Here is a 19196-nt window from a genome sequence, read left to right on the forward strand (position 1 = left end):
TTAATGAATAAAAAGGAATTTTGGTGATATGAGTTTTTGTAAGACAATCATGTTTGATATATTGAAACCAAGATTTCGTAATAATCAACCATGCATTAATCTTTGTATTCGTGTTGCATTGTACTTAGGGTACAAAATGAACAGCTCAGGAGAATGGCTACAAATGAGCATTAACAAACATTAACATAACATTGTAAAAACATTTAATGCCATTCTTTTTAATTCCCCAGACGTGTAAAGCTCAAAAGGCTGATGTCAGAAACGATGTAACGTTAGGACATAAATTGTAATCTGTTCTGAGACCAGATTTATGCAGCCCGCGCTATCGGTGTCTGCAGCCTGTGTAGTGCTAGAATGCTAACGCTAGTTGCCATTACGTTTTAAATACGTTAATGTGTTCTTCAAGAAACTTGTTTTTTACTGACAATGTACATCATATAACACGGATTTGTTGTATTTGCTTTGTTTGCGTGATATTTCTGGTTCGTGTAGTGCTAATTATAAATGAAAAGCCTTTGAGGGTTCTCGGCGTAACGTTACCAGAGAGTGATTGACAGCACCACGTGATAATGTCCCACCACTTATAACAATGTATTAAAATATGGGCATTACTAAAAAGCACAAATCTCAGGACATGACAAAATTTCTCCAGGATTTAAAACCCACTCGGACCCCAGGGGAGTTAAATGATTGATCTGCACATAGATGCAGCATCTTTGCCTTCATTATGCAGACTACACACAACAGATTGTTCATAAGAGTATATAGTATATACTGTACTTGTCAACTAATAATTCTGTTATTGTGAGGTGAAGCATTTTTGAATTGTTTGACATTAAATGATAGCATGTAGAGTACTCATTTGTGCTGTAAACATGTGATGCTGGACATTCAAATAACCGTATTTGTGTTCTTCTGTTACAGGTGTGGACTGAAACCACTGGAGCACGAGACAGGGGTGGAAAAGAGCCCTTAACGCAGTCTGGCACAAAACATCAGACGTCAGCAGTTTAAGCGTTCAAAATATTTTTTGTTCAGTTGAGTTTAAAGTACCCTTTCTAATCTGAAATCTATCAAACTATTTTTAATGAATTTAACATTTAAGACTGTTTTTAAGGTTGAGTTAAATATTCTGTGTTAAGGATCAGAAAATTATAATAAATTTGATATTGAACATCCATGTGTTTTTCATTTTCAGAATGCACCTATTATGTTTATGATGTACAGGCAAATATAAAGTAGTAGATTATTCATTTTGAAGACTAACATCTAAGAAGCAACATCCAAATGCTGCAGTTATCATTTAATCAGTAAAAATTGCATTGTATTTGGTAGAGCATAAGAATGGAAAAGGTCAATTACAATTTAATTCAATTCAATTCAATTCAATTTTATTTATATAGCGCTTTTCACAATGTGCATTGTTCCAAAGCAGCTTTACAGGAGCAAATAAGAAAAACACAGAAAGGTAAAACACAGCACAGTGCATGGTGTTTATAGACCAAGCAAGATCATTATAATAAATAATATCTAATAAATAAATGAATAAATAAATAAATAAATGCAGTCTCCCGGTGAGCAAGCCAACACTGCACTGCTCTGCTGTGGCGAGGAACCCAAACTCCAATGCTGAATAATGGAGAAAAAAAAACCTCGGGAGAAACCAGGCTCAGCCGGGAGGGCCAGATCTCCTCTGACGTGTCATGGCTGCACTCAGTGACCCCGACCAAAGCCACCGAGCAACGTCCACGAAGAACAGGGAGAGCCCACGAGCCGCGACCCAGGAAGCCCCACCCGCCGAAACCGTGCAGGTCCAACCCGGTCTCATTCCGCGATCAACAACAGACAACAGAGGAACAACCAGGGAAAAGTAGTAATGGCATAATTAACTTTATTCCTCTGTTGTCCGACATCGACCACAAAACAAGACCAACCAGACCAGATCCACACAGATCCCAACAAATGAAACGCCCCGAACCACAACCAACAAGCCCCCCCACTCCCCACAACACCCACCCAGCTACCTCCAATCAAAGTCACTGAGTGCAGCCATAACTTCAAACTGCTGTCGTGTGATGTAAGTTTAGCATTAAATACCAAGTATTGTAAATTTAGCATTTATGTGACAGGTAGTCCGTCTTTGCTCTCGGTTGGGGATGGAATTGTCTGAGCTGGGCCGGCCAGATGGTCGCCTTTTTCTTGGGTGGTGATGGAATTGCCTTGGATGGAGCTGGATGGTCAGTCAGTCCGCAGGCTCTCGCAGGAGGATGGCACGGGATTTTCCGATGTAGCTGGCGTAATCTCTAGTTGTGGATGGGCATATGACGTTCATCTGGGCCTGGCGGAATCTCTCCCTACCTCGGGATGGGCATCCCGAGGCGAGGGCAGAAACAGAAAGAGAATAATTAGCGTAGCTGCTGTTCATTAGCTATGTATTAGTGAATGCTTGGCTGAAAAGATGTGTCTTTAATCTAGATTTAAATTGGGAGAGTGTGTCTGACCCTCGAATAGTATCGGGGAGGCTATTCCAGAGTTTAGGTGCTACGTATGAGAAAGCTCTACCCCCTTTGGTGGATTTAGTTATTCTAGGTGTTATCAAAAGTCTGGAGTTTTGAGATCTTAGAGAGCGTGATGGGTTGTAGTGTGGTAGAAGCTCTGTTATGTAGGTAGGGGCTAAACCGTTTAAGGCTTTATAAGTAATTAAAAGAACTTTAAAGTCAATACGATACTTAATGGGTAACCAGTGAAGGGTTGATAACATTGGGGTTATGTGATCGTATTTTCTGGACCTGGTTAGAACTCTGGCAGCTGCGTTCTGAACTAACTGTAGTTTGTTTATTGATGATGCAGGACAACCACTAAGCAGTGCATTACAGTAATCAAGTCTTGAGGTCACAAATGCATGAATGAGCTTCTCTGCATCAGCCACACATAAAATATTTCGCAGTTTGGCAACATTTCTAAGGTGGAAGAAGGCTGTTTTTGTGCATTTAACAATAACAAAAATTGTACTGTCCAGGTAGGAAACCTCAGAAAACATAATCTAGAACCACTCAAGTATACACTATGCAGGGCTCCTCCATTAAACATACAGGGCCTTGGTTTAATCCACATGGGCTTTATAAGGTGGGACCAATATGGGCCTTATGCATGTTGCCCACTTGGGCCCCACTCAGATTCTACGTAGGATTCATATGGGCTAATTCACATAGGGCCGACATGGAACCCGTGGACAAACCCACTTGGGGCCCATGCCTCAAGCCCATATGGGGCCTACATTGGCCCTATTGTGCATAATTCTGATCATTCTTTGATGCAATTGCATTTTTGGGCTCTGTTGTACACCCCACCTTTAAGAAGTATTCATAGGAATGATATTAAGGAGATGTGTTGTATTCATAGGAATGATATTAAGGAGATGTGTTAATAATCAGACCAACGATTGAGTGTTACTGAATATATGAAGATGATTTCATGATTTAATGACATAATCAGTATACTTAAGCATTGTTTGAGTGATGTTTGAACATATAAGTATATTTTAATCATTATAAACCAAGTATAGAACAGATTTCAGTAATATAAAATTCAGTGATGTCTTTGAGATCTGTTTGACGCCGTGGCTGGATAAAGTTCAGAAGGTCGAACATATTGATGTCTTTGAGATCTGTTTGACGCCGTGGCTGGATAAAGTTCAGAAGTTCAGAAGGTCGAACATGTTGTTCATTTTGTGGCCCGAAAACTGGTACCAACAGGAAAATTCATTTTTAAAAAACAAGTAAAGGTCCATATTCCACCATTAGATACAAACCTTGTTGTCTAGAAGATAATAGTGGCAGACAAGAATGATTGGATAATAAAAATAAAAGATAAAGGGAATTTACCTGATTGGTTTAGGAAAGAACCTCCTTTCCTAAGGTTCACTATAACTGTAGGCTGGAAAACACTTGGTTTTCAGATGACTGGGACATCTCACTTTGTTTGGCCTGATCAAATAAAGTTAACTCCTTGACACCTGAACCTTCTTTGTTGAGAGATTTTTTGAACTTCAAGATCGACTTTTACCACATCACCACAAAGAAATGTTGGCTGGGGTGTGTTTCTTCGTGAACTACAGTAGTGTTGAGTGTGTTGTGTCTCCAGTCCAGCAGGAGTCGCTCTGCAGCTCTTCAGTCCGCCGATAAACCCACTAAAGAAAGAAAGAAAGTCAAACATCAAGCGCTGCGTGTTCACATCACTCTGATTTTCTCTCTTGAGTGTTTTAAACAGAGTGTTGTGTGTGTGTGTTTGTGTTGAGATGTTGAGGATGACGTCACAGATGTGCTGTAAATCAGTGGGAACTGATCTGTCCATGCTGGATATTGATGATTTCATCACAGAAATCTGTCAGCTGAAGAAAGAGGTGGCGTTACTGGAGGAAAAGCTGAGGACAAGAGGAGATGAACTCAACACTGAGGTTTGGACACATTCAACATCATTTACTGCTTTTATACTGTCATTCATGTCAAACTAAACCAAAGTGAGACATCACACATATATTCTATATAAAGCTCCAGTGCTGATGATGTGTTGTGTGTTTGTCAGATTGTGGTAAAGGTCGAGTCAAACCCCACAGACGCTCAGGACACTGTGTGTGACAGTAATCACACCTTGAATCAGGATGAATCTACTGATCAAACCTCCACAGAGTCTCTGGATTCTGTCTGTAACGCTGGAGAACAGCAGATCCTGAACACCAGACCACTCAACATGTGTTCTGTCACACTGGTGGACTGCAGGAAACTCATGGAGATCAAAACTGAACCCACGTCAGAGGAAGAACATCACACTGATGAAGACGAGAAACATGATGATGATGATTTTGTTCCTTCAGGTATGTTTCTTCTGCTGTCTGTTCACTATATTTTATTGTCATGTGAGTTAGGGCTGGGCGATATATCGTACGATTCTTATGCTCTCAAGTTTCTCAATAGCTGCGTTTACATGGACCAGTGTAATCTGATTAAAAATCCAATCCGAATGAAATGCTCCATATAAATACGTCAATCAGATTAAAAATGCCCAAACCGATTGAAATTTCAGTGGGATTGTAAAGGGTGGTTCATGCCGTTTGTAATCCTCTTGATAGGACATGTAAACACTTGATCAGATTTCAAACCGAAGTAGGAAGTTGTGCTCATGTGCAAAGACGATGCTGGCTCGTACAGACGTAAGGGCGTATGACGCACTGCTGCTAAAGAAACCAAAAACCATAAATCTGACAAAGCAGTCCACATATCCATATCCTTGTCATCTCTAAATGAACATATTCATGTTTTTATGCATTTAAGATGTCTTAACTGTTTCCCTGTGAGTGAGTTTTTAACCGCAGTTTCTCAGTTCCTTTTTAAAACACGATACATTTGCAGATGTACAAACACTGTAGGCTAAAATATCTAATCATAAAATTTCATTAATATTCGTAGTAGGCTACTGAACATTTATTTTATTTATTGTTTACTTGCATGTGCTTTGGAAGGATTAACTGTTTTTACCATGTTAAGTCGCAGTAACGACCTTGCTTCATTGATATGTACTAGACATTATTTTGCGTTTATGAATTGTACATTATTATGCTGGTGTCTGTGACATAACATAAACACATCTGTGCTTACAACATTGTTTGAGGAGCCGTTTTGTGAATATTATAATGATACCCGCGCCCGTCTCTGTAAACACGCACATCAATCAGATCACTTAACTTAACTTTCATGTAAACACTACATTCAGATTGCACAATCTGATTAAATTCAATCCGATGTGTCCATGTAAACGCAGCTAATGATTTACGGTTAAATGCTGCCACATCCGAAAGCCAGAGGGCGCTCTTGCGCAGAAACTCAGAATATGGGAAACAGAAGAAGAACAATTAGTTCCAGGAAATGCCTGTGGTCATATTCTGTCGCTGTTCTTCAGACCTTTTCAGGTATTTTCATGATAATAAAGTTGATTTATAGTAATGATGATAGACGAGTGTTGCTTTTTCAAATACACGTTATAAACGACTCAATCTCGTAGTGATTTTAGATCGAGCAGAACTTCCTACTGATCAAATAGCCGTATTTCACAGAAGAGCTGTGCATAAAACATCAAATCGATTTCAGAATGGATTTAGACGTGTATAATTGGCGTGAATCGCAATATATATCGCCCAGCCCTAATGTGAGTTCCAGTTTCATAAAAGCAGGTTTTATGTCACTGGAGTGGCACTAAAAAGCTTGAGCTCAGTCAACACCAGGCCCGGCGCAGGGGGGGGCATGGCCCCCATAAAGAATTTGTGCCTCCCCATTTTTCTTAAGACCCAAGGGTCGGCGACGGTGTGTGCGCCACCTGTTTTTTTCTTATCACTGTGGAACGAGAATTAAAATATTCTGGTAATTTTGGGCATACAATTAAAACCAATACATAATTCCTGTAGTTACATGCGTTATTCCATAGATTTGATGAGTTTTCATGTGTAAAATGTTGAACTTTTGAGACAACACTGATCAAGTATTTCAGGAGCAGAATGTTTATATAAAGAATATGGCATGCAGTTGCCTCACAGAGTTTCAAAACATTTAGAAACGTATTTCAGTGTAAATTTAATAAACATTGATAATCGCGATTACAATATATGGCTAATCATATAAACAAGAATGATTTTTGCCATAATCATGCAGACCTACCACAACGTTTTTTTCTTATATTACAATTAAATTTATTCATTCATGACAAGAAAAGTCAAAACTACTGAAAGGGACCGATTGTGTGTGTTTTCCCCATGTTAAAAAATTGGTGTGTCTGAGATGGATTACCTGTCGGTGGGTCCTGGATTGAAAATGTTTGGGATCCCTGGTTATGATAAACAAACAAGATTTATCAAGTATGCAGAAAATATGAAAACAATTTTTTAACTTTGTATTACTTCAGTCCAAATTTTTGTAAAAAAAAACAAATATATAATGAGCTTTCACATTTTTGTATTGAATTATACAGTTCATGCAACTTTACAGTTATGACTTCCATTTATTTGAAACAAGTTTTGCATCAAATACAATGATTATTCTTGCAAGTCGATCACCACAGCATAACGAGAACGATGAGGATGATTCATAGCAATAGAGTGCATTTAAGTGTTTGTTACATGTACAACAAGATTTTTATATGCTTTTCCTTCACCAGCCGTTCGCGTCATGTCAAATCAAATCACTTTTATTGTCACATCACCACAGCACAAGTGCCTTGGTGGGTGAAATTCTTGAGAGCGTGCTCCAGAAAGTGCAGAAAGACTTTACATGTAATTATAGACAGTACTATTTACATACTTACAGACTTCTACAGATGACAGTGTGCAATATACACATACATATACTCAGTACACACAGTGTACTATTAGACATACTTACAGTTATCAATACACATTATACACCATATGTACACATTCTGCATTATGTACACATATACTGTATATACACACACAATAATATGCGAAGGTGTAGCAGATTATACATAAACTGGATACGCGAATGTCATGGATGTGCATTGGATGGTATCCAGTGGTAGCAGATAGATTGTTGTATTAGTGCAGTGTGTACGTGTAGTCCAGTTTGAACTGTGTTAGAGTTGAAGTGCAGTGTGTGGCATACCGTAAAGTGGGAGTATGCTGTAGGGTGTATTAGTTCCCACTGTTCATTGGCCGGATAGCCTGAGGGAAAAAGCTATCCCTCAGTCGGCTAGTCCCTTACAAAAATATCCTGTGGTATTCCATGTGATAAAACATAAAAAGTACCACACAAAGCTTGTGTGGTAATTGTGCGGTACTCTGTGGTTTTTTGGGACGCTTTACCACAGGATTTTCTGTTGTACAGTATGTAATATTCCTGTAATATTCTTATGGTACTTTGTGGTATTACTCTCATACTTCTGCAGTAATATCCGTTGAAAGATGATTTGTCGTATTTTTGTTGGATGCTGTGGTAGTTTGTAGTACGTTAATGGCATTTATGCAGGAAGCGTGGCTTTCTATGCAATTTTACAAGCATACAAGACAGGTTGACAAATAAGGTACATTTATGCATTGAAATATGCAGGAGCTTTAATAAAATCAGCCTTCAAATAAGACACACAATACTACATATATTATACAAGTTTATTTACAATGTCAAAACCATTAAGGCATAACTCATTATTCCCTACAAACTATAGGGTAAATGCAGTGAAATGAATTAACATGAAAATTTTAAACACAAAATTAAAGTCTCACAGCAGGCTTGACCCTTTATCTAATCTGTTGATAACTGCCTTTTTCAGGAATCATGTCTTCAGGGCAATAACATCTCTCCTTTCCTGTAAACAAAACAAAAAAACAGTTTAAGAAAAAATAATTGATGATCAAATAATTGTCTCAATTTTATCTTTTTATACAGTGTTATAAACAGTCAAAGCCACCACCAAATCCAAGCCGTGTCTTCCAAACACAAATGTTTTTGAGACAAGAACTGTGTAAATGTTTATGATTCCTCTGATAATTACACCGTTTAACACCCTTAGACATTTAAGACGCTAGCTTTTTATATAACAGTGCATACGTTATGTATTGTGAAAATTGCTTTGCAAATACATGACTTGATGTTAATTTTGGAGCTGATATTTATAACCACAAAGCTTATGCACGATCTGTACCTGTCTATACGTCACAGCATAGTCTGATTCATGAGTAACGAATCTTACATACAGCGCAATTACTGCAGACGATTCAAGAATTAATTACTCTTATGAACAGCCTTGAAGTGAATCAATAACATACAGCGCATTTGCAGACCACCCGTTTAATACTCAGTGATTCCAGTACATACTACATTTGAAAAACCCCATTAAAGGCTTAAATAAACTATATGTGATAAAACACGATTGCAATAAAACCCTTACATTATATTTTACTTTGAAAATGAGCATTTGCGACCGTCAAAACTTTTGTTGTAGTGTCAACAAGCAAATAAAATACAGTTAATGTTCACGAGAATATAATTAATGCAGTAAAACGTACACACATAAAATTTTAAGGATGCAAGTTAAACAATTAACGTTACTCACCAGGAAAACGACTGTGGTGACGTAACTTTGCTGTCCGGTTTTCCCTCAGGACCTCTTAAACGTCACTCCGGAGGGGAAATGGCACTCGTACAGTAGTTATTTAAAGTCTTAATAACAATTTGTATTGCGTTATCTTAATAAATATATAAAATAAATGGTGCTGCGGGTCTTTGGCAGTTGCAGGCCAGACTGTGACAGGCACGTTCAAACACAAAAGAGCGCCAATCAGTTACCATGGAAACGGCAATGACGTAGTTAACTGCACCTTGTGGTAAATTCTTGTGATACTGTACAACAAAAGGTGCTGTGGTAATCCTGTCATGAACAAACATAGTGTGGTAATTTTTTTACTGTACCACAGAAATACCACAAGTAATTTTTGTAAGGGGTGCGGGATCGGATGCTGCTGAAACGTCTTCCTGGGGACAGCAGAGAGAGAAGTCTGGCACGAGTGGCTGAAGTCCCTGATGATCCTCCGGGCTTTCCTTATACACCGCCTGGTGTAGATGTCCTGGAGGGAGGGAAGCTCACCTCCCACAATGTGGCGGGCAGTTTGCACAACCCTTTGCAGAGCTTTGTGGTTGCCAGCGGTGCTGTTTCCAAACCAGGCGGTGATGCAGCCGGTCAGGATGCTCTCCACAGTGCAGGTGTAGAATGTTCTGAGGTTGCTGGAGCTCATTCCAAACTTCCTCAGCCGTCTCAGGAAGAAGAGGCGTTGATGTGTCTTCTTCAGCACTGCATCTGTGTGAGCTGACCATGTGAGATCCTCAGTGATGTGAACGCTGAGGAACTTAAAGCTGTTTACCTGCTCCACAGCTGTCTTGTCGATGGTGATGGGTGTGTGTTCTCTGTTCTGTCTCCTGAAATCCACCACCAGCTCCTTGGTCTTGTCGATGTTGAGTGAGAGGTGGTTCTCCTGACACCATTTAGTCAGGGTACTCACCACCTCTCTGTAGGCCGTCTCATCGTTGTCAGTGATCAGGCCTATCACCGTTGTGTCGTCAGCGAATTTGACGATGACGTTGGAGCTGTGTGGCTGCACAGTCGTGTGTGCAGGGAGTACAGGAGTGGGCTGAGGACGCAACCCTGAGGAGCACCAGTGTTGAGGGTCAGCGGGGATGAAGTTTTGTTGCCCATTCTGACCACCTGACTTCTGCCTGTCAGGAAGTCCAGGATCCAGCTGCACAGAGATCTGTTTAGTCCCAGAGTCTGGAGCTTCGCAACCAGTGTGGCAGGCACGATGGTATTAAATGCGGAGCTGTAGTCCACAAACAGCATTCTCACTTAAGTGTTCTTGTTTTCCAGGTGGGAGTGTGCAGGGTGAAGGCAATAGCATCGTCAGTGAAACGGTTGCTGCAATATGCAAGTTGTAACGGATCCAGTGAGGCAGGCAGGACAGAGCAGATGTAGTCTCTGATGAGTTTCTCAAAACACTTGCTGAAGATGGGTGTCAGAGCAACGGGCCTCCAGTCATTCACGCATGTGATTTTATTTTGTTCTTTGGTATGGGCACAATGGTGGATTTTTTGAAGCATGAGAGAACCACAGACAGAGAAAGGGAGAGGTTGAAAATGTCTGTGAAAACCCCGGCTAGTTGGAATGTGCATGCTCGGAGCACATGGCCTGGGATGCCATCGGGACCCGCAGCCTTGCGGATATTCACCCGTCGAAAGGATGGGGTTACATCTGCAACAGAAATGGAGAGGGCACTCACCTCTTCTGCAGCAGCCACAGGAGCACTCTCTGTGTGGGCGGTGTTGTGAGCCTCGAAACGAGCATAAAAATGATTAAGCTCGTTCGGTAGAGAGGCGGCAATGTTCACAGTAGCTGGTTTATTCCCTTTAAAATCTGTGATGTTATTGATGCCCTGCCACATGCTTCTTGCGTTGTTGGTGTTGAATTGTTCTTTAACTTTGTTTTTATATTGTTGTTTGGCTGCTTTGATGGATTTCCTGAGATCGTAACTGGCTTGTTTTCGGATTTAAAGGCAGATGTCTGCGCTGACAAGGCTGTACGAACATCGCTGTTAATCCACGGTTTTTGGTTGGGGTAGATGCGGATTGTTTTTGTCGGTACTACGTCCTCTACACACTTCCTGATGAAACACGTTACAGTATCCGAGTATGCCTCTATGTCGCCATCAGACGCTGCCCGGAACATGTCCCAGTCCATGTGATCAAAACAGTCCTGTAGTATAGCGTCCGATTGGTCCGACCAGCATTGAATTGTCCTGAGGGCGGGTTTCAGTTTCTGCCTATAAACAGGTCGAAGCAGAACGGAAGAGTGATCCGATTTGCCGAAAGGTGGGCGGGGGAGCGATTTGTAGGCGTCCCGGAAGGGAGAATAACAGTGGTCCAAAACACGATCGCCACGCGTGTTGATGGTGATGTGTTGGAAGTATTTCGGCGCTATTGTTCTGAAGTTGGCTTTAAAGTCCCCCGTAACAATAAATGCCGCATCTGGTTACGCGGTTTCCTGCTCACTTATATTCCCATACAGTTCCTTGAGTGCCTGGTCTGTGTTGGCTTGAGGGGGAATGTAAACAGCTGGGATTATGATCGCTGTAAATTCCCTCGGTAGCCAGAATGGTCGACACAGAAGCATATGAAATACCAGATCAGGGGAGCAGAAGGATTTAATAGTGTAGGTTCCTTTCATCACAAAACGAGTTGTTGATAAAGAATCAAATGCCCCCACCTCTGCTTTTTCCTGTGAGCTCTTTCGTTCTGTCCGAGCAGTGCATGGAGAACCCCGTAAGCTCGAGTCTGGAACCATTGCAGACATCCAGGTTTCTGTGAGGCAAATAATGCAGCAGTCCCTTGTTTCACGTTGGTATGAGATGCGCGCCCGCAGTTCACAGAGTTTGTTGTCCAGTGACTGAACGTTAGCGGGGACGGCGTCTGAGTCTGACAAGGAACTCAATGTCCGGTTTGCGTTGTGCGGCGAAGGAACCAATATTTAAAAGCGTGTCTCTATCGTGGACAGTTATACTAACAACATCCAACACGTCAAATAACAAAATAACAAATAAAACATACAATAAACTGCAGAGTTTTCTCGGAGCTCGCAACACGGCTGCCATTCTCTGCGCCATCTTGAAAACACAAGATGTCACGTCTTTTGTACACAAGTTTGATCTTTTAAATGTAGTTCTATCAGATTTAGATTTTAGATTTAGATTCAATTTTTATTGTCATTGCACATGTACGAAGGTACAAGGCAACGAAATGTGACCTCTGCATTTAACCCATCCAGAGAGTAGTGAACACACGTACACCCGGAGCAGTGGGCAGCTATCACTGCAGCGCCCGGGGAGCAAGTAGGGGTAAGGTGCCTTGCTCAAGGGCACCTCAGTTGTTACCCGCCGGCCCTGGGAATCGAACCGGCAACCTTCTGGTCACGAGTCCGACTCTCTAACCATTAGGCCACAACTGCCCCGTAGGACCACTATCGTCAAATATTTAAACAATGGCAATATTTAAGGGTTGGCGGAATGAAACTGCTCTGGGCAAATTCTCCACTTGTCCATGCAACCTGGCGCCGGGCCTGGTCAACACTGATGTAGTTTCAGATGTGCTGGAGGTTGTTGTTAACGCTGTTGTGTCTGTTTCAGATGAGAGCGGTGATTCATGTTGTGATGGAGAAACGGCCTCTACATCAAAACAACCAGAACAGAAACTCTTCACCTGCACCAGATGTGACATCAGCTTTCCTACCTTACAAGAGAAGAAACTTCATTCACAAGAGCACAGAGAGAAGCTTCAGTGTGAGGTGTGTGAGAAGAGTTTTGTCTGTTCTGTTACTCTGAACGCTCACATGAGGTCACACACTGGAGAAAAACCTTTCCACTGCAGTGAATGTGGGAAATATTTCAGCACTAAAGGAACACTTTCTGCTCATCAGAGAACACATACGGGGGAAAAACCGTACATATGTTGTCAGTGTTACAAGACGTTTAATCGAAGAGCTTATCTGATAAATCATCAGAGAACTCACACGGGGGAAAAACCGTACGCGTGTCCTCACTGTGATGAGAGATTCAGTCTCAAACACTATCTGAAGAGACACGTGTATCTACACACCAATGAGAGACCGTATGAGTGCAGTGAATGTGGAAAAGGCTTCAGGGATTCAGGTTGTTTAAGGCGACACCAAAAAACACACTCTGAGAAACTCTATAAGTGTTCACACTGTGATAAACCTTTCCGTTATTCATGGCATCTGGTAACTCATGAGAGAACTCACACTGGAGAGAAACCTTACGTCTGCTCTCAGTGTGGAAAGAGCTTTACTAATTCAGGTTCTTTCAAAGATCATCAGAGAATTCACACTGGAGAGAAACCTCATAAGTGCAGTGTTTGTGGGAAGAGATTCAGTCGACATTATAGTTTAAAGACACACAAGAGAACTCACACTGGAGAAAGACCTTACAAATGCTCTCAGTGTGACGAGACGTTTGCTCAATCAGATGTCCTGAGAACCCATGAGAGAGTTCACACTGGAGAGAAACCCGCCACTGCTTGATCTGTGGAGAGAGATTCACTTATTTAGGAGTATTTTAGACTCATCAGAAGAAACATGCTGAAGAACAAACTGCACTGGATTGGTCTTAAAATCCCTTCAATGCTCAATCTTATCTAGGGCTCTTGACATGTAAAATTATAAAATATTCTAATGCAGAATATGCAGAATCACAAGAAACGCTAAACTTCTTTTCAATGTGTGCAAGCTTCTAATAATAGTCTAGCGACATGATTCAAGGTGACTGTTTCTTATGTCACAACTATTATGAAGTATTCTTAAACATTAAAAGAGTGTAACATTTGTTACCCTGATAGCACACATACATCTGGGAGACGTCTGTTTAATGTATGCATTTACAACTGCAAGATGTGTTTTTTTGATAGTTTGCTCATTTGCAATACGTCTCAGAGACGTCTGCTGTCACATGTCATATAGACATCTAGAAGACGTATGTAAGATGTTCATGATTTCTAATGTATGCAAGACGTTTATCAGATGTTTTTACATGGCAGATGTTTTCCAGAGCCTGTATTCATTCATTCCTGTTGCTCCTACCCTGATAGCACACAAACATCTGGCAGGCGTCTATTTGACGTCTGCATTTACATCTGCAAGACATAGTTTGCTCATCTGCAATACGTCTCGGAGACGTCAGATGTCATATAGACCTCTAGAAGACGTCTGTAAGATGTTTATGATGTAGAATGGATGTAAAACTTTCTAAGATGTTTAGCAGATGTTCTTACACAGCAGATGTCTTGCAGAGGTACGTGTGCTAGCTGGGTAGTAACAAAATTAGAAGAAAATTCTTAGAAATGTGGGCGTTTTAATGAAAGAAAAGATCGCAGTAAAGAAAAAAGTCATTCATAAAGCCTCTTAACCCTTAAAAGAGGTCCGAAGGTCCAAAATTGTTAGGAGTATGGATGAGGACTTTTAAGAGGCTTTTAGCAGCAGAGACAATGGACACATCGCGAAGAGGGTGAAGAAATGCGTTGCACACAATGCATGACAGTGAGATGCTATGACGCAACACATTAGATCGCGTGTGGATCATCTTTGTGACCGATCTTATTAGAGACACGCTCGTCTTCGAAATGCCATATCGACATAAATACGAGTAATCGCTATACTAACTACATTAACATTTTTGGCAACAGGAAAAAAAATGCACTTATATGCAGCAGAAATGATTTGGGTCAGCACACGCTTTCTTCTCTCTGCAGGCAGAGTCGGACGCTTGTGTGATTTAAACGTTTATTTTACATCATTGATTTACAATAGCGATTTCTCTCTTTGTTCAGTAACTTGTAACAATCAGCTTTCTAAGCCAAGTTACAAAAGTAAAGCTGTGATGACGACACAGCTTTTCATGATTGGCTAGACAACGATCACGTGCGTTTCGGGTTTATTATAACACCCTCAGTTCAACTAATACTTATTAATGCATGTTTTAAAACATCTCTGTTCGTACAAATATAATAAACATGTTATTTTGTGTTGTTTAATAAATTAAAAATGAAATTAATACAGACTCCGTTGGTAATTTAATAATATATGCTTATGTTTACCATGATTTTTAGGCACACAGTGTTAAGCAGCACATAACATTTGCAATATGAAGAGTTTATGGTTGCTACTTTTTAATTTAAACGTTTGTTTATTGGACAAATCCACTATTCCAATCCACTTTAATCGCACTTTGAAAAGGAAGCACGGTGCGAACGTCACTACGGCAAGCAGCATGTGTCCGATTTGACTGCTTCTTTTTCAAATCCTCCCTCGACTGCAAGCGGCTAATCTCGCCGATCGGTCTGCGCAGCGCCGCATGAGCTCGAACACACCTAATAAGAGGAATAAAATGGCTAAGACAACATGTAAAACCTATTAAAACTCTAATATACATAAAATAGTAAGATATAGAGAGCGTTTAAAACTGTGACACTGTCACACATGACACATAACTTACATATGTGATAAATCTTTGTTTGAAAGATTTCTGAACAGTTTAAAACATCTATAGACCCTGATGTTTGTTAACCCAGAGGTTTTTGATTATAATTGTAAGTAAAGAATGGAGAGTTTGTTAAAACTCTGTTGAAAGACAAGACTGTAATGTTAGCCTGAAGTTAATTGTTTGTTATACTGTCAATAAATATCTGCTTTATGTTCTTTGTATTGTAATGAAGTCATTGGTCCCTTAACCGTTTTTATAGTTAATGTGTAGTACGTTGGATTGATTCATTTGTGTTTTTTATATTAAACCATGGCTACTTTTCGTAAAGAATTTTTTGTCTTTAAATTAGATTATTAGATTATTATTAGAAATTATGGATTAAACGCTGCATTAAATGTATACATTTTTGCCATAACGATCAGAAATGATCACAAAGGTTTGGGGAACGTTCTAGGCAGGGGCGGACTGGGAGTAAAAAGTGGCCCTGGACTTCTTCAACAGGAGCGGCCTACAAAACCCAACTCGCAACACAACATAACACAACAATGCAGTGATGCACAAACCATTCTATAGTACTATAATTCATAAATGTACATGTTTTTAAGACCTTTCGTGCCACCTTGTAAAGTCAATAAAACATTAAACAGTAAAGGCCAGTATAGTCTAAGCAACACACAGAAATCAAAATGACATAAAAGCCTGCCTAAACATGTCAATGTAATATAAGGTAATGTATTTAAACTGATCATGACATGGTGTGACCTAGACTTTGCTATCAAATATTGTTTTACATCAGCTGTAAAGTCCAAAATCAACATTATACAAGTCTTTAAAAGTAAGTGTTTAGGATTTATAAATCGAGAAGAGAAAACATTCACTTAAAAGCTTAATAAAAAAAGCTTAATAAGCTTTTTAAAACTGTACATTAAATACAAATTTTAAAGTCATTTCATTACCTGTGATGATAGTTCTTTAGTCTATTGAATTCTTACATGCTAATAAAATGGACCATATACAACATATATTTGATGCCTCATATGCCATAGATAGACGGTTTCATCTTAACAACATAAACAAACGTTACTGCGCATGCGCACTTTTGTGACCCCCCCAACTGAACTTCCGGTACACATTCACAAACAATAGAGTGCCTGTAGATTATTTCTGATCACAATCAAAAGAATCCGAGAAGAAGCGTTACTTGGCTAATATTTTTGGAATTTAGAATTTGATACCAAGCTCAACCGCTATATGTCAGTGTACCATATGGTTTCTTTAAATGCGACCGAACTGCAGGAGCCATTCAAAGAATTGTTTATTTAATCAAATGAACATACAACAAAATTCAATAAATCGTTTATTTTATAGTATTATTATACAATAAAACAATAATATGAATTAATATTAACATAAATAAAATAAAATAGAAATAGTTATATTATTAGACACTAGCCAATTGGGTTGCACGGTGTACCGGTGCCAAAGCTTCAAAATACCCGCGATGCCTCTCTATTTTTGAAACGGTATATCGCAGTACCGTAGGTAATGTTGCATATGCGCATTAATATTTATTTGAACACTTACATCTGCCTTTTTGCTGTGTTTATCTCCTAAATGAATGTGTGTTGTGAGTGACTCGGACAAGATAATGATTCAAATTAGCGTTTTGAACGAGTTGGTTAAATGATTCACTAACTCAATGGGAAATTGACGCCACCTACTGGCCGTTTTAGTTCTGCATTTAAAGTAAGCCTAATATTTCCCTTTATAAAGACTGCTGTATCAATTAAATTTGTCCAACATTTTAATTAGTTTCCACGTGAAAAATGATCTGGTGTACTTAAGTATTTACTACAGTAAACTACTAAAACTCATAGATACTAGTGTTTTTTAGTCTTACCATAGTAAATATTTAAGTATACTACAGTATTTGCTACAATTTATCCAATTACTAAAGTTAATGCAACAAAATATTCTAGTGCAAAGTATAATACAGTTTACTAGAGTAAATACAAAATGTTTCATCTAAATCTGTGTTTTTTGTGTAGATTTGAATTATGAACATAGCACAGCATCGTGATACTGCTTGGTATCAAGATACTTCAATTGGTATAGTATCGTAAGACATGTTTATGGTACCGTGACAACCCTACTAGCCAAACACAAACCGGAAGTCAACTGGGGGTCAGGCGCGCACGCGTCCGATGTTGAACGCCCAATCACAGAACGGATGGGAGGAGTGTCGTGGATGTCAGACATACACTACACATGACGGATACATTTTTAAATGAATGTTTTGATAAAATTCTAAATTAATTTATTAATCAGTTACTTATTCATATTATTGCTTATTTATTTTCTATTAAGCCAGCTATTCAAGAATAAAAACTTTGAATGCAGTGCATTTTCTTGAGGTAATAAGCCATGTTTTGTTGTAGATCTATATCTAGTTGTCTCTGGGCTCTGTAAAGCTGAACAACACAGATTCTGTATTATAGAGAAATATTAAATAACAACATATATGCATATTAAGAGCACATTATGCACATTATATAGTGTATACAAATAAATAAATATAACAAGCAGTTGCATTTACGTCATGACAAATGAATAGGCTTGTTTGAGACGCACCTCGCCTCGCCTGAAGAGAAGACGCGAGTAGGCGGCTGCAGTAGGAGGAGGAGTGAAAACAGCGCAGGCTAGACGGACTCTGAGTCTTCCCAAATCGCGCTGTCGAGTCGACTGGAAACGGCAGCAATGGAATAGATCGCGTTCACGTTTTTATCGCATTTTTCTTGGGCCAACTGAGTTTAATGTTTATAAACTTATATTAGACAAACTCTCAACCATGTCAAGGCTGTAAGAAAGACTTTAGATATTTTCTTTGACAAACGAATGCTTAAACATATTAGAACCTCCTATTTCAAGTTTCCAGTTTATCCCAAAAATCAAAGAAATTCACTTAAAAATTGTATGTGATATAATATTTATACTTCTGGGGAGTTGCTATATTGTGTAAATTCTGTAACCCATTTCCAGAAAACACAGAGCATATTTTCTTTCAGAGCAGATTTTTCCTTCATTACTGGACAAAGTGCAATAATTGTGGTTACAATTATGCAGGTGAAGCTCCTCCCACAACTGGAACAGAAACAGCAACTTTACATCAATAGTTCTCATCATTGGGGGAAGAGCTTCACCTACATCAATTAAAGTAAACATTATAACATGTTAGAATAAAAAACAAGGAGGAAACAGAATTCGACGGTGAAAAATATAGCTGTCAAAATGCGTTCCTTTACCCCAATGATGAAAAATATTGATGTAATGGCTTTAAAGTGGCTGTTTCTGTTCCAGTTGTGGGAGGAGCTTCACCTACATCAGTCTTAAACATTATAATATATTAGAATAAAAAACAAGGAGGAAATATAATTCGATGGTGAAATGCATTCCCTTATCCCAATGATGAGAAATATTATTGTAACATTTGTTATGCTAAAGTGGCTGTGACACTAACCCTAAGTGACAAAAACATGCACCCTGCCATTTCGATTGACAATTGAAATATGCAATGTTTTTTTTCATTGGAAAGGAACCGCCAGTA

General features: G+C 39.4%; 1 protein-coding gene across 1 annotated transcript; it reads left to right on the forward strand.

Annotated features, from left to right (window-relative positions):
• Positions 1–4558: 4558 nt before the first annotated feature.
• LOC130552937 (oocyte zinc finger protein XlCOF6.1-like) lies at positions 4559–15807 on the forward strand. The gene is made up of 2 exons (XM_057331633.1): positions 4559–4873; positions 12728–15807. Exons 1-2 carry the CDS (start codon positions 4750–4752, stop codon positions 13636–13638), a joined length of 1035 nt encoding a protein of 344 aa, XP_057187616.1. The 5' UTR covers positions 4559–4749; the 3' UTR covers positions 13639–15807.
• Positions 15808–19196: the final 3389 nt, after the last annotated feature.

The sequence above is a fragment of the Triplophysa rosa genome, linkage group LG4 (genome assembly GCF_024868665.1).
Source record: "Triplophysa rosa linkage group LG4, Trosa_1v2, whole genome shotgun sequence".
Taxonomy (NCBI): domain Eukaryota; kingdom Metazoa; phylum Chordata; class Actinopteri; order Cypriniformes; family Nemacheilidae; genus Triplophysa; species Triplophysa rosa.